The sequence below is a fragment of the Motacilla alba genome, chromosome 4, assembly GCF_015832195.1.
Source record: "Motacilla alba alba isolate MOTALB_02 chromosome 4, Motacilla_alba_V1.0_pri, whole genome shotgun sequence".
Lineage (NCBI taxonomy): Eukaryota > Metazoa > Chordata > Aves > Passeriformes > Motacillidae > Motacilla > Motacilla alba.
The window spans coordinates 13,176,935-13,198,533 of NC_052019.1; the positions used below are offsets into that span (position 1 = coordinate 13,176,935).

General features: G+C 40.4%; 1 protein-coding gene across 1 annotated transcript; it reads right to left on the minus strand.

Moving 5' to 3' along the window:
* Positions 1 to 794: 794 nt before the first annotated feature.
* Positions 795 to 20,349, minus strand: WDR1 (WD repeat domain 1). The gene is made up of 15 exons (XM_038135529.1): positions 20,197 to 20,349; positions 19,791 to 19,912; positions 15,789 to 15,879; positions 12,803 to 12,950; positions 11,233 to 11,413; positions 9,312 to 9,389; positions 8,542 to 8,622; positions 8,192 to 8,425; positions 7,270 to 7,357; positions 6,254 to 6,410; positions 5,526 to 5,613; positions 4,412 to 4,522; positions 3,765 to 3,938; positions 2,471 to 2,615; positions 795 to 2,179 (listed from the first exon to the last, which is right to left on the minus strand). The coding sequence occupies exons 1-15, from the start codon at positions 20,210 to 20,212 to the stop codon at positions 2,070 to 2,072; spliced, it is 1,824 nt and encodes a 607-aa protein (XP_037991457.1). The 5' UTR covers positions 20,213 to 20,349; the 3' UTR covers positions 795 to 2,069.
* Between the last annotated feature and the right edge of the window lie 1,250 nt (positions 20,350 to 21,599).

Here is a 21,599-nt window from a genome sequence, read left to right on the forward strand (position 1 = left end):
TTTCTAGTCAGGATTTGCTAGCCAACTACAAAGACCATATTAGCTCTTAAGGAATCTCTTAAAGAAGCTCAGGCCATATGCCAATAAACAAATCCAGGGGAAGCTGAAGCACGAGCAGTCACCTCACTGCCATCCAAACACACAACTCAGTGCAGGGTTTCTGGCTAACAGGCATTCCGCAGGAGCAGTACTACAACGTCTTCGAGGAATCAAAAACAGCTCATCCTACACATCACCTTTCAGGCATAGTGCACAAACTCTGATAACTGCTTAACTCCTACTCCCGTCCCCCTTACAATTGCTTAAATGACAGGGATTTAACTACCACAGGAACCCACTGAGCAGATTCAATAGCAACTCTTCCAGATCAGACTCAGGAACAATGGATGAATTGCTTGCTGTGCCAGTCCCTATGCAACAGCAGAACAAGTTTTAGGGGCTAAACACTGAGAAAACCTTGTTAATTTGGACCTTAAACCAAACATCAAACACACCCTTTTCCAAAACTTCTCATCTTTGCATTGTTAATAAGAATAACATGCAAAACTGCTAATAGAGAGACACAGTAAACACAAAGAAACTATGATGCAAAATATCCCACTTCTTAGAAGAAAAAAAAATTAAAAATCTATGTCAACTGTTCCATTATAGATATTGGTTTGCAGGCTAGGAGACATTCTGATCACCGCTCCTAAAAAGAAATCAACATTTTTTTCCTTTTAAAAAGATGTTTCACCAACATTTCATTTTTTGTAAGGCAATTTTTTTTTTAGCAATTGAGCAAAAGGCCACAGTATGAGAAGCAGCAAAAGCATTTTATTTGCTGTATAATTAGTGTCATTAGAAATATGATCGGTAAAAAAAACACGCGAGTCCACACAGAAAGGAAAGCTCAATAAAATCCAAAGACAACTGGAAAGGTGGTGGTGGTGGTGGTAGAGACTTAGCAGAGAAATTTTTTTAAGTCTTCCAAGGTTCTAGACAGCAACAACTCTTTTTGGCCATCAGAGATGGTAACAAATCTTTCTACTATTTGCATCAGAGTGTCCTCCTCCACCCTTGTTGGACTGGTAGCTTTAAATCACTTAAACCTATTGTGGAGTGTGAGAGGGGAACTAAACACAACATCAGGATCTCTTCGCATGAGGTAATGCTTTCATGCAACTGTTCTGCACATGCAAAGGCATAAAACTCACTGAGCAAACACCATCTTCTCAAAAATCACTTAAGTCATAACAACACTCAATTTGTTTAATTCCTGTATTTTCCAAAAGGTGGTAGAAGTACTGCATTTTTTAAACAATAACATGCTTCTCCTTCAAACAGAAAATATCTTTAAAACAGAATGATTTCTTTTCTCTGACACTGAAATGATGAGACAGTCTTAATTCATAGAAGTAACAATTGTGTTTCTGAAGCAACAAGTTGCCACAATGATTATTTGTAAACATTATACCCACAACAGTAAGTACATTAAAATCCCACACTTCCACCTTAAAATAAACCACAAAGATTTGACATGAAATACATAAAAAGTTTATTATGTATGTACCCCATCTTCTTATCTGGAGGAGAAAATCTGAGGCAACAGTTTGGTGCAGTATAGAGAAGCAAAGCAATATACAGTAGCTGCACACAGCTTGATTGGTTTCAGACCACAACTAAATACTCTTACTATGACTGTTAGTACAGAAATGTTCTGTAATTAGAAAAAAATGAGAAGTATTACTCTCATGCTGTACAGTCTTACGTTTCTTGGTTAGAAAAGAACAACTGATTGAGTTTGAATCTTTCGCGCCTGAACCTTGCACACCAACTTGTTTGGCTGTTGCCTCTGGAATGTTCAGCACAAAGGTTAAGCTCCAGACATAATTTAAGTGCTTTTCATGTGCAAACTGTTATTCGCTAAAGCTTTCAAAGTACATTTAATTACAGATATGAACACCCTGTAAAGATATGAGGATATGACAGCAGACCCAGAGGCCAATACAGATTTTTTAAAAGAAATGCTATGTTCCACTGCAGTAGTTCTAGTCCCTGATTAGGTCCTTGCAAAGAGGGGGCTTATTTCAATTGTAGGAGATAGACCACTCTTTAACAGAAGCATCGTGGGATGTTGTTACCAGAGTATGTTCATCCAGCCACGCCAAGCCGCTTACATGATGTAGTCTGTGAGCATCTGTATTGCAGTGCAAAGTAACAGCAAAGAATTAGGAAGGCTGGGTTGACAAGGTGACTTCAGCACATTCCAAATATGATTTTTAGCTGCATTAAATACGAGTACTGGATTTTAAAAGTAACTACAAAAATAATAGAAGAACTCCAGATAGTGTGGCTAGATAGAGATTAACATAAAGGCTGAATTACATTGGGAACATTCAAAGCCTGCTTACCTATTAGTCTACAAAACAGTGTTGGATCTCAAGAACTACTAAAAACTTTCAAAAGTAGTACATTGAAGAAAACATACCTGGTATCTTGACTCTGGTCTCTGGATCACTCACAGTCCAAACATATACCATCATGTCCATGCCTCCAGAAGCAAAGTGTTCATTGTCTGGCGACCACGCAATGCAAACAACTTTTGCATGGTGTCCGTAAAAGACATTATGCTCCTATTTGAAAATTAGAGAGACAAGGGTTATTCCAATAGTTAAAGCTGCTTCAGGAAATCACTAGTTTTCAATGTGCAGCATCAGAACAAGCTACTGCAAGACTCCAGACAATGGACATCTCAGATGCAGATGGATGCACTAAGCAAACCAAGTGGTGGCTTTATTTTATGTGATTTATTTAAATACTTAGTAGGCCAATAAAATACAAACCCCTTTTGTAAAAAAAAAACAAAAAAAACCCAAAAAAACCCAAAAAACCAAAAAAACACTAAGACATTTTTCTATGAAAGCTTGATATGTTAAGGGCATATGCAATTTAGGGGCTTCTAAAATAATCCCACAGATGTTTCACAAGGCAAAATTATTTCAATTTTTACTTGGAAAATGAAATGTTTTTTGTGGAATGCCATCCTGTGTTTTTACTTCAGTGTTGTATTAGTCAAAGTTTAAGGAGTTTACAGGCTGATATGCATTGACTGCTTGGGCTGAAAAGTGGAAATTGCCCATTTTTTGGTTTTTAGTTAAAAGACAGTAGATTGGCAGATAAAGCAAGGTTCCCTGTCCTAGCATGTCCCTTTCATAGCTTAGTCCTTACCATGGAACTGTGTGCCAGAGCCAGCAGAATTTTATTGCCAAGTCTTCTTTATTTATGTAATTGAATTTTATTGTATTGCATGATTCTTATCAAATTGAGCCTTCATTCTTGTCCATTTTACAAAAATGCACACAAGTTCTCTAACAGACATGGCATGTATTTTGTTATTTCCTTTAAAAATCCCAAACCAACCAACTAGTGGTTCAGCAGACCCAAAGAATTTTTTGTATTTAACTATGGCTAGTCTGTGGAAGTCCAGCTCCTTCCCTATTTTAACTATGCATGTATTATTAGACGGATTTCAGTGCTTTCCCAGCAGCCAACCAAGGCTGCACATTTCTTTAACTATTCTTACAGTCTGGAGGGTTCACATAGGCTGTGTAAATACCAGTACTAGCCCAAAAAAGCAGGTAAACAGACAGTCACAGCAACATCAAATTTACATCAATGATTTACAATTAAGCAGCTACAACAGATTTAGACATGGGCTGTCAGTCTATTTGTTTTTAAACAAAGACTGTTCTCCTTACAACAATTTTTACAACAGTTCTTACCGCATAACCATCAGCAACACTAAAGACAGTGACAACTTTGTTTGCATCACAGACTGCAAGAAAGGCACCATCGTGAGAATATGCCAGGTCAGTAACAGGACCTTTAGCTTCCAAAATCTTATCATCACTTTTCAAAGAGGTTCCTTGGATTGAATACAAACGGACATTCCCATCCTGCAAATTAATAGCAAAGAAAGAGAAAAGGCAGAAAAATCATTTTACAATAGAAAGAGGAGTTCCTGAAACTTTTTGCATTAATTCTCTCTGGTAGTGCTTATGTTAAGAAAAGGTTTAAATAACCAGTCATTTATGCTGGCTACAATCCACCACGTGTGAAAAATAAACCCATTTTCTTTAACTTGCTAACTTTGAGAATGCACTGGATAAAAACAATTTGGCAATTTCAAAACAGCAAATACAGGAAAAAAGATTCAATTCAAAAAGAAGTGAAATAGACTTTAGATCACAATAGTGGCAGAACCTAGGGAACTGAAAGCCCAGGAACACCAAATACACACAACTCAACAATACTGATGTTACAAATTGTCACCTACCATTTCTCAACGCAACACACCTACTATTATTAAATACTTCTGTTACTTGCTCCAGTGTTCAAAGTAGTACAGTTTTAGGAAGTGCAACCTTACCGCTCCTCCCACTGCTGCTGTACTTCCAGTGGGGTGAATGGCTACAGCTTCTGGCTCATAGCCAAGGTCATCAATTGCAAAACATTTTTTCTTATCTTTCATCAAGACAATCTGTAAGTAGAAAACCAGAAACTAAGACCCCTCTTTAAAATACCTAATATAAAACTATTAGTTTAGTCATAAATACAAATTCCCTCTAGTTACTCGGATGTTTATTGTATTCTCATCTTAAGGGAACAATTTCATTCTTAAAAAAAAAAAAGAAGAAATGCCTACACGTGGTGACTAACTTATCTGCTGTACTGCAGTATTCATGTTCTAAACTGTACATAGTGCAGGGCATTCTCCATTGCCTTCAGCTTTGCTTCACTTGGTTTGAACATGAATAAACATGGACAAGCCAGTATTTTTAGCAATGCTTACTCCCTTCCTGGTTCATTGTTAAAGGGAGGGAGGCAGGACCAAATTAGTAGCAAGGTAATGCTGCAGTCTTAAACCGTAAAGGCTATTTTCTATCCAGTTCTATGCTATGGTTAAATGGGATTAACTCACATGAAAACAGGTTTGGACAACACTATCAAATGTCCCGAACACAAAACCAGCACCCATGCAGAAAGCATAAATCATTAGAAGTTAATAATGTTTTGATACAAGAGAGCCTTAGTTCAATGTCTCCAGTTTTCTGTGATCTGCATACTAGTGGCACGTGAGCTAGAGCTACTTATGCTGTACAACAGCACTAGTTAATTGGATTAATTGCAAAAAAATAAAATGCAGGAGAAAAACATCCTCTTGCCAAAATTGTGTCACTGAACAGATCTGGCAAGAGTGTGATTCTGAGGTTTAACCTTCCAGCACAAAGCTGCATTGATAACAAGTACAGATGCATCCACACAAGGGACTTTCTGAAATTTAAATCTATACATAAATGTGATATTGGTACAGGATGCAAAAAGACAAGGGTTATCAAGTACCCTGCTGAATTATGTTCTCTATAGGTCTTATTAGGAAATTCTGCAGATGTGCAAGGTAATCCCACACTACATAGTTACGTGTAACCATACACGGCATTATTAACACAGCAATAGTTGATAATCCACATGTTAATACTTACTTGTCCAATGCATAAAACTACAGTATAACCACCAGGACCCACAGCTAAACATTTTGGCTGAACATCCATTTTCACAGCATCCTGGCCACTGGACGAGGATGTGCCAAGGTGGAGAAGCAGGAAGGACAAAACAGGAAGAAATTATTCCATGTATACCATTATTTTAAATTGTCCATTCAAATAATCACCCACTAATCATCAAGAACATGCATAACTTAATTTTTTATCTACTAATTGGCAAAGTTTCCTATTGTTTTGTGTTTAAAGCTTTACTATCTTGATCAGGTAGTACAACTTTGAAATGAAAGTCAATGTTACTATATACCAGTTTAATTTTTAAACTAACAAGGTTATCTAAACAGGATTCTTTAAATTCTGGTTTCCATGAAGAAACAGTGTCCCATTCCTCCTAACCACATTTATCTCCACTATCCCTGAGTATTTATGAGTGACAAAGCAGATACCCTTCCAAAGCCCCTAACTAAAGTCACCCAATGCAAGACAGTCTCCATCTAACCCATGGAAGGGATAAAACAAATTGAAAAAGCCTAGGATGCATTTCTCATTGCCAGGAAAAAAGCACAAGGTTGGTACAATAATCATTTCTACAGTTTCCATGGTAACATAAAACCTAAATAAACTCCAGCATTTATATCCACCATATAAAATCAACAACACTCTTGCTGTAAGACAATTATACTGCAATAAAAGGCGACATTTTAACTAACCTGTAATCTCTCTTGCTAAGGTTGGTGTAGCGCACAGTGTCATCCATACTGCAGGTGACCAGCTGGTCCATTTCATCCACTGCCATTCTAGAAACCTGGTTTGTGTGGCCTTTCCCAGAAAAGCCATCATTCTCTCCAGTTTCAGAATCCCAATAATGTGCACAATAGAATTAAGGAACATTTGAAGATACTGGTGCAATCAGATTCCACACCATAAAAAGTTAAATAATTGAGAGAACAGCTAAGGTTAGAAGGGACCTCCTGAGATTTAGTCCAGCCTGTGCTCAAATTGGTGTCAGCTACAACAGGCTGCAGGGCCCTGTAAGGTTTTAAGTACCTCTAGGGATGCAGACTCTATAAGCTCCATGGGCAACCTTATAATATTTATTAAATGAAACTCTGATGTTCTGTGGCAAGCTAAATGACCTACCACAAATGGCAGCAAATACTGGAGTAATTAGCATTAGGTCTGAGACTAGAAAACACTTTTTAAAGAATTTTAGATAGAAGCCCTTGTAACACTGGCTTTCCCTCATGTTATATGGTAACATCATGTGTATTACAGGTCTGAAAAGAAACAGGACCCATATTTATAAGAATTTATCTCAACATGACACCATTTTAAAGGCAGGAAAAAAGGACTGTAGCTGTAACTATAAGCTTCAGAATGCTGGAAATATAACTTTCCACATATTTTGTCATAAGTGGAAAATATAAATTGCTGTTTCTTGATGTTACAAGAGGCTAATTTATTTATTTACTTGCTTCTTCATACTATCAAGCTACCTATCATGAAGAAGCAACAACTGAAAATTAAGAGTTGGCTTATATTTAGCAGGAAAGTGTGAAGGCAGCTATTAAAACAGGTATTAGGGGAAAGCAAAATAAACTTTAGACAAAATATTCACTTTTGTCCAATAAACTTTGTCTTTGGGAAACCTTTTTTTTTCACCTCTCCTAATGAGTTCTCTCAGACTATAAAACTAGAACAGGTACCACTATCATTCAAAGGATATTAATATGACCATCATTACTTCCAGAGTAAATATAGGACTTTCCACCATTTTTGTGCACCGTAAGACACTGAATTGATTTACTATGACCCTGTGAATGGGACATAAATAATTACTGATGAGCAATTTTTAACACATACATCCACCTATTTGAGAAGAATGATAGGTTATTCAGAAAATAACATGCTATTCACAAGCATTAAAAGTCACCCAGTGTAAAAACCACTCTTTTACAGTCATTTAACTGTTACAGCACTGCTACTGCTATGTCCTTGATGAGAAACAATAAACACCATCGATGTCCTTATTAGCCTCATGAGCCAAAATACTTTTGTAGCCTTTTCATCACTGCTTTTCAGGCACTTTATGATTCAGGGAAGAGGACTAAATATGGTCATGTACCCACACCAACTTCCAGAATTATAGCAGTGATGGCAAAAATCTGGGACATTGTTTCTAGTTCATGTAAAAATGTAAGTTCCCACGAGAGAGAGTCTTAGTGTCAGTGAACTCTTTAAATCCTAAAATTAAAGTTCAATTGCACTGTAACCCTAATCACCTTGCCCACAATACACTAGGTCAGGGAGAAAGAAACTACCAGAGATGTCTCAATCTGTGCTGTATTTCTTTTCTCATCTCATGAATGCTTAAAAGCTGCAACAAAAGATAAGTTGATAACATTAATTAAAATGAAATAATCAGTCTGGGTATTTGCACAAAGCACAGTCTCACCCATGTAAAGAGTAACTTCTTGATTCAAGAATCAGTCACATATAGCTCATTTGGCAATGTTAATTTAACAAAGCTATTTTTCAATAGCTACTTTACAATAGCTACTTTCAATAGCTTACAATTCCACCTTTACAACTTCAATCACTGAGTCATTTATTGCAGAAACTCATGCAGTAACAGAACTTTAACCTACCTTTATGACACGCAAAGGCTTATTTGGATTGTTCTTGTCCAAATAATTGATATAGCCAGACAGGGAGATAGTCAGTAAATGGTCTTTCTGCCACAAGCATCCCAGCTGCTGATCCAACACGTTTGATCCCATGTTAAAAGTATTTACAATAGAGTTAGCACCAACATCCCAGATTTTAGCAGTTTTATCTCCAGAAGCAGAAAGCAACTGACTACTGTCAGGGCTCCAACTAATCTGTAAAAACAAATGCCACCAGAAGACAGTAAATGCATTTCTTAATCCAAGACTTTGCAGTTCATTAACTGGATAATAAAACACTATGGATCATCTGCACAAATGATGATACTTACAGCATAAATACCACCCTCATGTGCTTTGCTTCCACCAAGAGCACACACTTTCTCTCCAGTCTTCCCATCATAGACAAAAATCTTAAAAGAGCATAAAGACATACAATGTAAAGGGAAAAACAGTAATAGAAAAAGCCCCAAGATAGTATCTGATATTTTGATACACTAGAGTCCTTTTTAAGGAAAGGCTCAAGCTATAGGCACTGAATAATTAAGACTAAATAATTGAGATGAAAATTGTAAATATTGTAAATAAATCACAGCAAGTCCGCTGTACTTTGGATCCAGACATTTGAAATTCTGGAAAATGTTACAGTTTTGTCCCCTGCTGTGATGGCAGCTGCTTAGCACTGCTATCATGGGAGTCTACCCTCTAGGACAAGCTACCTATAGTAAAAGAGTCATTGTCAACCTGCCCTTATCAGTAGGGAGTACACATGGAGCTGGGTTGCAATCTATGAATTCACCATTTCAGCTAGACCCCACAGGATCATAACATACATATTCCAAAAGTCCAACATGTTCCTGCCAAAATAACCTGTAAGAGCATGCTAAGGAGATGGAATGGGGAATAATTCTGAGTAAGAACAGTATGGTTATTACCACTTTTGAGTTATTACAGATTTACAGGAGGATAGTTAAAAGTTTAAACTTGTGGCAAAAAAAAAAAAAGGAAGCAACATGGGTTTTACAATACTAACCATATTCCCAAAATGTACAAGAAATCTTCTCATGCTAAAATCAATTTAAAAGAGTTCATTGTGTTTTACCTGCCCATCCGCACTAGCTGTAGCAAATCTGTTCCCATCAGGAGAAAACCTCACACAGTTCACAAACCGTGTATGGTCCTGTAGAAAAAAAGTAAGAATCAGCAAACAAAAAAAGAACAGACCGGTTTACATAGAAGACAATCTAGTAACAATGAAGCTCTCTTACATGTGAACCATAAATTAGCTGTGTAGGAGATGCTTGCTGTAGAGAATTGCTATGAGGCAAGTTAGCCTCTATCTGAAGAGAATCATGGGGCCAAGAACAGTCCAGGGAAGACACTGTGACATCATTATTGATGTAGTTAAAACAACTCAGTGCATACCAGAAGAATGATTACCCAGTTTCGGGGATAAGTAGTGAAAAAAGTCAGATGCAGCCTACATGCAAACATGAGATTCTTCCCCAGTGGTGACTAACTTCTTCTGCAACATTCTCCAGATTTCAACTCTCGCTTCATTGCGCAGTGAGTTTTATACACACAAGAGTATTTTATCCTTCTTATTGCAAAAGAAAAAAAAAAAATCACAGGCGTGAGGAATAAGTTACTATTTTACTAAAATTCCTTTCCTGGGAGACTGCATTAGTGGTAGTTCCGTGAAGTAATGAGGCAAGACTGATGTATGCTCCCCAAATAGACTATTTACAAGTAGGAGACTATTCAAACCATGCAAACTAAAAAACACACGTTAAATAGGGAAGCACCACAATGAGGCCAAAGCTCCCATGCAGAGAGAATTGGAAGACTATTTTTAGTAATATGGAAGGCAGGTTCTAACCTACTTTCACCAACTATACTTTTTTCCCCCCCGATGATACTGCAGGCTCTGACTCAAACCATAAAACAGCCCATACCAGAATCCCATAAATCAACCCAAATATCACTTTAAAAGGAAGACTGCATCAGATACCAGTTTAAGCAGCACTGGTAAGCCATCTGGACTTCAGAGTTCTAAAAGAACCAGCTTAGCAAAATGCAAGTATCAGCTTAAGTTCAGAAATATATTAGGCAACTACCTCATTTCATTGGATTGTAGAACTCAAAACAATTCCTTTTCTAGAATTGGAATGGAATCCTTACTAAAGTCAGCATATGAAGATTACTCAAGGCTCATGTGTAAGAAAAAAAAAGGCCTACTACACGGTTTTTAAAACTAAAATACAAACTAAACATTTTGAATCTACTACTGCAATAACACCCAGTATCTTTACAGTAGTTTTTTTAAGCAAGAGATCTCCTGCCATCAAAACAGCAGTAGAAGCTTGTGGCTTTTTATTTTCTTTGGCCCTAAACAACAATGAATACCTTCACCGTGGTAGTTCCAGCCTTTGTTTCATGTTGGAGATAGTAACAAGTAGAATAAGAAACAAAGTTAAAAGGAATATGGAAACAGAAAACTGACCACCTGAACACACAAGTAACATAACCATTCCAGGAAGTAGAAATCAAGCTATGCTTTCAAGCATCTACACTCACCCTTTCTAAGTGGCCCTAGGATTTCAGATTTGAGCACTTTTTATCAGATTGGAAAATTACATTAAAAATCATCACATTTCTTGAATGATGCACCTTGGAAAGCTTCAAGAAATTCTACACATATCTGCACTTGGAAACTGAGCTCTGAAAGCATCAACAGAGCCAACAAAACAGCCTACTTCATCCCTTCCATAGTTTTGTGACAATGAAAAAAGAATATTGGAAAAGATGTTTCAGGTCCCCTTTTTAATGAACTATATATTTTGGTTTTCTTGGCCTGAGATGAATATTTAGTTATACGTGATTTTAGGAAAGCCACTTGACACCAGCTATGCTTCAAAGGGGGGGAACTGAGAACTTCTGTTATAACAGCTAGATGTGATAAGAACTGCAAGCTTGGTGGAAACTGCACAGTTTAACAGAGCCACATCTGAACTTCAACTCACGCTTAGTGTAAACTTGAACTTGAATGGCGGTCCCTCAAAGAAGGCAGCACAGTTGTCATCACTGCCAGTTGCCAGCCGATATGGTCTCGTTTGTTTGATGTCCACGCTGTTGATCACTTTATTGTGCCCAGTGATCTCCCCAACAGAAGAGCCACTATCCCACAGGAACACTGCTCCGAATCTAGTAAGAAAAGTACACAATAACTACAATTCATAAAAGTTACATGTAGAGTAACTCCTTGAACATCTGCAAACAGCAGATTTGAGTGCACTCAAAGAAATTAGGTCATCTCATTAATCTCATGCAAGCTCATCATAGTTCCCTGAAGGCTATTTGAGATCTTGCTGGTGAGAGATTTTAATCTTCACCAGGAGACGTTTGCTGAAGGGGACAATCAGATTTTGCATATAAAGCTTCTAAAATTCAGAGATCCAATGTATAATCCTCACTAAGACTGTTAGTTTGTAAAAGAAAGCAGTAAATTACTCCATCTGCCTAGCCACAACACAGACTGCAGAAAGCTAGGATAACAATGACATTGGATCACAGTCACCTAACTATTTAGCCTAGACTGAGTACCATCTAATACTTTACAAATATTATTACTCAAAGGTTTAAGGAAGAAGAATTTTTAAAGCTTTTTTGACAGTTCTTGCTCTAAATCACTTTAAAAAAGCCCCAGTATAATCAATACCAAGGCACTAATACCAGAGCACTGCTATTTGAAAGGCCTTCTTTAGAATCCCTTCAACAACATTCTAGACTGAAAGTGCATTCACCTAATAGGAAGCTGGTCATGTTTTTGAAGAAGGAGAGCAAACTCACATTGCAGCTACCTTGAGGGAGATGAGGCAGAGGGAGCAATGGAGGACAAAGTCTCTTCCAAGGACACAGTATATGACAGGGATTAAAAAATGGTGCAGAGGACTAGGGAACAGCACCACACAATGATTTTCAGCCCTTTACGCATAAGATTACCTGGTCTGGACTCTGCTTTAGAAGTTCTGACAGTCTTTGAACATTAAATGGAGGACACAAACCTAAACAGGCATCTCATTTAGTCAGGTAAAGGACAACTGACTGTTGTCCTTTCATTAAACTAGCATAAGACCTAAAAATATAGACATGTTACCAAAGGAGAAAATTCAGAGACATTTTTTTCTAAACTCTTATTCAATCAATTGAATAAGACCATGAGTCCAATAAGTGAAGGAAGAGGGGAAAATCTTGTTTTCCTATTCCTACGCTATCAGAATTTGACAAAAAAATTCCACCAAAGAGCTATACTTTAATGTAATAGCCACCTACCTCTAAGAAGCAAGTCCCATACAATTTTTAAACTAATCAATTGTAACAGAACAGTATTTTTCAGCTTATTTAAAGTTGTCAAACACTACATAGAAAATATCACTGCAGAACTGCACAACTTGAAGTCAGGACAGGGAAAAAGAAATGACTACATTCCATTGAAGAATTAAAATCTTTCTGCAAGGATGTTAGGATGCAGAGGTTTACAGTAAATGCATGTATGTATGTATAAACACACACAAACACAAAAGAATCACTCACTTTTCCCTTCCTTCTCCAACCACAGCAATTCTCTTGCTGTCTTCAGTCCATGCAAGGTCCTTTATTTTTCCTGCAAACGGCTGATACTCATACTTCAGTAGGTGTTCCTTCTGTGTAGTATCCCAGATTCTCAGCTTTCCAGAGACATCTGCCATAATAAAACAGAATATAACTATTGTTCCAGCATGACTCAGTCACATGTCTCATCAATCTGCCAGAGTACAGATTTTCAGCTACACTGAAGACTTGTACTAGGGACCTACTACCTTACCCTATTACAACTACTAGAAATCTCTTTATTTAGGAATGCTGAAGACTATATCCATTTCAACAAATTAGGTTTTAAACCAGATATTATGATTCAAGACATGCAGCACCAAATACAACAGACTGAGAAAGCATTTGCAGACACGTGAGAAAACTGCACAGTGAGAGAGAAGGAACTTTAATGTTATCAGCTGGTATGTGTTAAGTATCTGTTACACAAAGAACAAGGCAGCCCAGCCCCCCTGCCCAGCAGCTCCAAGGCAGCTCACTGACCCTTCACTGGGAAGTAAGCCATCCTACACCTACAAGAAGGGAGCAGTACAGGGGACAGTGGTTGATGCACTACAACTTGTACCTTCAAAGGAAGGAATGTTTTGCATACAAATACTAGGCATAGGTAATGTACAAAGAGATTCCTGCCCACAGAACTCAATTCATGTACATCAGTGTACTTTTTCAATAAAGAAGCATGTACACACTTAATGGTGTGGATGCCTGCACTGTCTGGAATACTAGACAGGAATGCAACAGTATATTCAGGAACAGTAATGTCAAAAGCAGCAGACATGGCACAAGCAGTTAACAATTTAAGACTTAAGATAATGAAAGCTCCCTGGCTCACTGTTTCCACTGAGTATTGTAAAACCCAAGAGCTACTCAGAGCAATTACTGTGGTGCAGGATTGTCAGGATTGTAACCGGAGGAATTGTTCTATACACAGACAAATTTACACATCGCTAATGAAACCCACATAGCAAAGTCTGTGTGTATTGTACTCTTCAAAAAAGCCACTGTTTTAGAATAAACCACGTGCTAAAACAGGCATCTTTCACCTCAGGAGAATGCTTAAATTCTATTCACCATTTTGTGGTGCATCTTTACAATTCAATTTAAACATACAGCCACCCTGCATCTTTTGGACCTGGTCATAGACTGATCTTCTTTACTTCTACTAAAAGGACAGATTCAGAATTTTATAGAGAGAATTTGTTATTGAAGCAGAATTTTAATGTGGACTTTCCAATCTAATTGTTTTCTCCATCTATTAACAGATAAGACACAAAGCTTTAACTTTGCAGTGTATCCCATTATTACATCTGCTATGACTGCAATGAGAGAAATTACCATAAAAGCCAAAAGCATAATGATAAAGGTCTGTCTCACGAAGCACATGAAGTATTAATTCAGGCTGCATGGCTAATGCAGATTTATAGACAGAGAAATGAATCTTACATGTTATACTTAGAAACAGCTTAAACAGCCTGGTCATCTATCTTCAGACCCCATGCTCAGCAGTATCACAAAACTATTTATAAATGACATACAGAAGACACTTTTTAAGGGAAATACTGCAACCTAAACTCTTTCACTTGGGTACAACAAAAATCAACCAAATACTTCCCTAGCACAGTATCTATTACTGCTGTTTTACAAAGGACTGGAAATCTAAAAGACTACAAACAAAAATTAGATAGTTATTCTGAGTATTTAGTGCTGCACAAACCTAGAGCACCAAGTTGCAGAATATAGAATTCAAACTGGATTTTAGGAGGGTATTCTACTTGACACATGGTCCACACACAAGACTGAGCCAAGAAAATCCTGGCTGTGATCCCTTTCAGACAAGAATGTGAGAAAAAGGGAAAAAAAAAAGCTCTGCTATCAGTGTTCTTAAAGGCTCCCCAGTACTCCAAAAATACGTATTCTAATATAGCTTTCTGATATGAAGGAAACCAAGAAGGACAGGACATTTTACACTTAAAAAAATACAGTTCCCTTGAAATTGCTAAAAGAGAAACTCCCATTCTACTAAGACCTTTGCAGAAATCTGTTCTTCCCTTTTAAGAGGCTCATACTCAGAATGTTTCATTTTCAGATATATTACTTTAAAATATATCTATTTGGGCACATTACTTGCTTCTGAAGCACTTCTAATTGACTATGGCAAGCTTTTTTTAAAAATCTATATATTAGCTGCAAATCTTTGTAAGAAATACAAGTTATAGTACTGCATTTATCAATATTCTTCACTGTATACCACTCCTCCTGATAGAAATATCAATTATTTGATGCAAGTTTCTATTAAAAAGGGTTTGTTTAGTTCTTTGGTAGTCAAAAATTCCTATAATACAGGAAATTCACACTGTAAAAATTCATGTTACGTATCCTCAGACTATTGATTTCTATGCATTATATGGAAACAGACTCAGCCTCTTTCTCTGCTAACTTGCAAGGAAAGCTTTTTTAGGTCACGCTAAAAAGTAACAAAAGTCATAAATGTTGCCAAGTTTGGTCAGGAAGAAGGGAGAAGGGAAAAGAATAGAGTACACACTGTTATAGAATCCTTCCCCTGCCTATAAAGTATCAAAATTTATTAACATTACAAACAATAGTCCTGTATTTCAGAAATAACTTTTCACTCTGTTGCATTTACACAAGTCTTCATTACACTAAGTATTCAGGGCTCATTTCCAGGTTCTGTCTTTATTGAAATACTCCATTTTAAAAAGACCAAGAATGTCACTAAGCTCACTGTCTGAGAAAGAGGTTAGAGGAACAAGGACAGAAATCATTCCTCCTCCAAAGATGTGCACGTAAGTCCACCAAAGCACATCCCACTGACTGCTTATTCCACACACACAAAGTGTTACTGCAGTTTTGCCAGTAACTTTAACAGCTCTGTCCACACATCTCATACACATGCACATGGATACCTTACCTCCAGATGCTATGTAGAATCCACTAGGAGCATACTTGGCAACTACAACCTGGTGGGCATGCTCAGTGTAGATGTCAGCAATTGCAGGATTCTATTTTAAAGGGGGGGAAAAAAAGTTACAAAGTTGTACTTCCTCATTTTTAAAGGATAAAATCAGAAATTCAACAATAAAATTCATAATTTCTCCTTGCACTCCTTTCTCTCAACCCTGCGTTCCAGCTTAAATTGAGCAACTGTCTAAAAGTGAGAAGTGCAGTACACATTGCAGAACACTGCTGGTACCACTGAAGCAACACACTACTTTCTAACAACTGACACAGGAAAGGATTTCCTCTTAAGGAAGCCTCAAGTGCTGGGACCCTTTCTTCTCCAATACCTGCCGAACAGTAGAAAAACACTCTCCAAAATAATACGCCAAGCATCAGGCTCTCTTTTTTTAGAGCTAGCCCAGGGATAAAGCAGTTACTCAAGCAGAATACTAAATACGAGCTGTACTTTGCACCACACATCTAAAATTCTACTGTAGTCAAGCATGAAACTTAAGCCTGCAGTCAACCATAACACATGGCTGTTACTCATCACCGTGTACCCAAAATCACTCAATAACCAATGAGATGAGCTAGGCTTGCTCTTTCTTGATAATTGCAATCTGCTTAAAAGCCAGAAGACCTGGTATCAAGAGTTGTACAGGAATTCTGAAAGAAATTCACTGCCACTCCATCATAATTTTATCTCTTCAGCCTAAATTATGTTTTCAGACATAATATTCAGATATTAAGAAATATTTCTAATATTTCAGGTTGAACAATAAAATGAATTCTGTGTCCCAGCAAATCAGTAGTGTTATACAATAGAGGCACCACGCAAACAAAAAAAAAGATTGACATCAAAGCAAAAAACTGCTTTCAAATTAGGTGTATAAAAGAGTCATTCTGCACCCCTCTCAATTACAGTGTATATATGCTACAATAATAATACACTACTTTTTAGAAATATTTTTCTCCCATTTAACAGGCTTGCTCCAGCTCCAGAAACTTGACTCATATGATCAAAACAAAATTCCATTTTAACTGCTATAATTAATAAAGATTTATTCAATTGAACCAGAAAACCACCTGATGTTATGGTATGACTCAGCCATCCAATCAGGAAAAACTAAAACACTCGCTCTGAGTTAGAAAGCAGTCTCCTGCTCACAAGAATTCTTGCTGTTGCACTACTGTTACATCTCAGGAGACAGAATTCAGCTTGCTCATGCAAAAAGGAACTCTTTTTCATTCCTGCTTTAATGCATTGCTTGAGTGCATTATAGCTCTACTTAAGTCACAACCATCTGCACTTACAGCATGCACATCCCTCTTTATTTTGTGTCCAACTGGATTTCATCTGGGCAAGACAAGATAATATTTTCCCCTAGTCCATATCTGCATCACCTACACGGTCAGGCAGCTCAAATCCCACTGCATGTTGTTATTAATGGCATGGTAGGTGCTATTTTACAGCAAGAATCTCCAAGAGGCCAGGAAACCAAGCTGAGAGACTAACTTAAAGGGTTACATGAAAGATAAAGACCCAAATTCAAGACAGGGTAGATAGATTCCAGAACCTAGGTAGTAAGTTAGGGCTGTCAAATTGTACATTATTTATTCAATAGTATTATTTCTGCTTGTAAAGTCAGTTTTCTAACTTGCATGTTTTTTGTATCAGGCCCAACTCCCAAAAAAACACTTCTAAAATGATACTTGAGGAGAAAATTATAGTGTGAGCTGGGATAAATGTAGTACCTAGATTAAACCAGCAGCAAGCTTATGTGGCTTATGTCAAACACTGAAACCAGAGCCACATATGAAAGTGAGCAGTTTCAGTTCCAAGCTTCAAAGTAGCATTAGACTCAAGAAGATAAAACATTAATGAAGTATGAAACCTTAAAAATATCACTAGTCTTTCTCACAGAGCTTTTCCAGCACTGCTCCAGAACCACTTCTTGTTAAAGGAAGTCTCTAGATCATGCTCAGAGATCAAGCATTAACCCTGAATGCTATATTCATCTGATTAGCTAATGCTAGATAGCTTTAGACTTAAGAAGAAAGGTGATCACTCCATTTTGATGACCCAGTTGTTTTTTTTTTTTAAATTAAAGTACAACCATTTCATTGGAGAACTGCTCATGGAGGTACTACACACAGAAACCCGCCCCCCCAAAATTTCATTTCATTGTTGCAAACTATTAGGGAGGCTTCCATATGGCGCAAACAAGGCACAGCTCTTAACTACGAGTGGACACACTTGCAAGTCAGGTTACAAACTGCAACATTCTCCCGGAAAGCCATAGCACAGGCGTTGGTCATTTTTTGTGTTACTGCTACAATATATTCTGTAGTCACCTGTCAATTATTAACAGTAGCAAACTCCCCTTGTCAGCTGGGTAAGTCTGCGTATCAGCATGAACTGCACCATAAACCCGAAGGATTCTGACTTCCATTCTCACCTTCCCTTGAGAGTTTAAACAGTTTGAAGTGGAATTCCCACAATCCCACCTCGCCTGTTCTCAGGTCACTGTGTCCCCTACACCCTCCAGCTCACGCTGGGGCTCACATTTGGACTGGGCTAATCCTCAGTGAGCTGATTCAGGTAAAGCAAATTGCTTTCTTCCGATTTAACCTCCAAAATAGGGTCAAATAGAAGAGCATTAATGACAGTACAAGGGAGAAGGTCAGCATTCACGACTTGGTCAGAAACTGTAACGTAAGCAGAGTGGCTCTTCCCTCTTCTCTCATCACACTGTGTGCCATTACAGGGTTTAACTGGGGCTTCTGGTTTCAGAAACTCGAACTTTTCTTGATACCGACAGCAAAACACTATTACAAAGACATTACACCGACACACTGAAACCAGAGTGTGAGCTTACTTTTGGTTTTAAGTGGATGAATTTAAAACTGATAGCAATCAAGAAATCTGCAAGGAATTAAATTATTAGTAGCACTTATCTATTATGGCATGACAATGAAGAAATGTCTGAATTCAGTGGGGATGATGAGATAAAACAGGGAAACAGCTCAGTTTACAAAGGTGATTTACAGGAGAAGCCATAAACAAATCCATTGTTGTGGAGACCTAAAAATTCCAGAGGTATGTCCTGCCCCTCCCCCTGCAGGCCTTCCTGCTGCAGGCCAAATCTGCAATAGGAAAGTAAACCTAGGGGAGAGAATTTGATTTCTAAAGAACAAGCAATCACTTTGAAAAATTTATTTTTTAAAAACCAGTAGCAAGACAGTGGCCTAAACATGCAACGTTTCCTCCAAGCTTTTCAAAGGGATGCCATCTTTGAAAAGAAATCATTCAAATAACTCTCTTAACATTTCTCTAGTCAGCACCAGAGGAAAAAAAAAAACAAACCTAAACCTCCACACTACTGAAAACGTTAACTGGGGCATTCTAATATTTAATCGATGAGCAAAATTCCCTGTGAGTAGTGCTGAGAACTTGCACCCAGCTTGTCATGGAGTCCAGCAACTCATAACTGTTTTGATTCCTGGAGTTGGGGCTGGGTGGGCGGAAAGAAGATGAAGAATAACGCGTTTAAAGATACAGGTCTGCAAGTATTTACATGCTTCTCTGACAGGCTAAGGGCCCCAAACAGCAAAGAGGGAAGAGTTCATTTATTAGGCAAACACAGCACTCAACTTCATAATAGTGATACCTAAGAAGATAAACAGGGCCAACCAGAGTATTCCAGTCTCTCATCTCTTAAGTCCTACGCGAAGAGGGAAAGAATTGCACATTTTGCCGAGATTTTCTGCATGTTTTTACAGTCGCTGCCTATGGTTTTATGCCTGAGTCATGCACTCTACTTATCCCCCCACTGCTGATCACGGATCTGTGACCTCGACTGAAATCGCCAAGACTGAATGAAGCACAGGCTGTTAAAGGAGGGGCAGGGAGACAAAATGAAACTTAGCGAAAGCTTCACATTAGAAAACAGAATAAACCAAGATACATTACATCAATGTTTCTGATGACGACACATTTTCCATTGGTATAAAGAAAATTGTTGCCCTTAGGATCACCTCCAATAATTTTGGAAACGCCTCGTTCAACCTGTGGAAGGCTGGCGAACACTTTTTCTACGGAAAAATAAAAATAGAAAGGGGATAAAAAATAATAAAAAAATTTTAAAAGCGAAATAAAAGGAAGGCGCTTAATGCCTCCCCGCTACCGGCACACACCCAGCCCTGCCGGCAGCCGCCGTCACTTGTTGCTGTCAGCGGGCTGCGAGGCACCGCCGGCTCCGCGCCATCCCGCGGGACCGCACGAGGCTCCGCAGCCCGCGGGGCTCCCCGTCCCTGTCCCCGTCCCCGTGCCCGTCCCCGCCCGGCACCTCGCCGCCCCGGCGCCCCCGGCAGCTTACTGATCTCGTACGGCATCCTGGCCCACTTGTGGCGGCGGCAGGCTGGGGCAGGGAAGGGCGGCGGGCGCGGCCGGGCCGGGCTCCGAGGCTGCGCTGCCGCCGCTCAGCCCCGCTCGGCCCCGCGCCGCGAACCAGGAAGCGCCCGCGCCGCGCGCCGCTCTCCGCTGCCTTTGACCATATATAGTCAACTCTGCTCGCGCCGCGCCGCTCCCCGCCAGCCCGCGCCGCGCGCCCTCCCCCGGAAATGCCGTGCGCTCGGCCGGGCCCGGCGGGGCCGCGCTGGGGCGGCCTCGGAGGCGGCCCCGCCCCGCGGGGAGCTGCGCGCAGGGCGGGCCGGGCCGGGCCGGGGCCGGGGCCGGGGCCGGGCGGGCGCCACTCGGTGGCTCTGACCGGCCTCGGCCGCGCCGCGCCTGCGCGGGGGCCGCTCCCCGCCGCGGCGCTCCCGGGTGGAGCGTGCGCGTGCGCGGCGGCGGGGCCGCTGAGGGCGGGGCTGCGCGCCGGAACCGCCCTGTCCCGGGAACGCCCGGCGGGCCGCGGGGATATCCGCCGGGATCGCGGGAACGCCCGGAGGGCAGCGGAGATATCCGCCGGGATCGCGGGAACGCCCGGCGGGCCGCGGGGATATCCGCCGGGATCGCGGGAACGGCCGGAGGGCCGCGGGGATATCCGCCGGGATCGCGGGAACGGCCGGAGGGCCGCGCGGATATCCGCCGGGATCGCGGGAACCACCGGCGGGCCGCGGGGATATCCGCCGGGATCGCGGGAACGGCCGGAGGGCAGCGGGGATGTCCGCCGGGATCGCGGGAACGCCCGAAGGGCCGCGGGGATACTCGCGGGGATCGCGGGAACGCCCGGCGGGCACGGGGGAAACCCGCGGGGATCGCGGGAACGCCCGGAGGGCCGCGGGGATATCCGCGGGAATTACGGGAACCAGCGGCGGGCAGCGGGGATGTCCGCGGGAATTACGGGAACCAGCGGCGGGACGGGCAGGGGCAGGCTCGGGGGCCGCTATTCGCCGTGCGGCGGTCCCCGCTGGCTCCCGCGGCCTCCCTAAAGGCGGCTCCGTGCGGGCTCTGGTCGCTGTTGGGATACCGGCAGTGTGCCTCAAGCTACCGCCACGGCTGAGCTTTGGTTTTGGTGGGGAACCATCGTCCTTGTCAGCGAAGTCACCTCCTGCGGGAGTGGCTGTGTAGGTCCCCGAGTTCCTCCTCTTACAGAGCTCTTGGGAAGGCAATTCCTGTCCACAGTCAGTATTTCCTTTAAGATCGGTCTTGTCTTCATCACTTATATATTTTCAATATCCTATAGTTTTATGCCATTCAACTCCAGATGCTGCTGAGGTGCTTCACAAACTGCTAATTTATTACCTGAGCTGTCCCCTGAGGCTAAGTTGGGTGACTGTT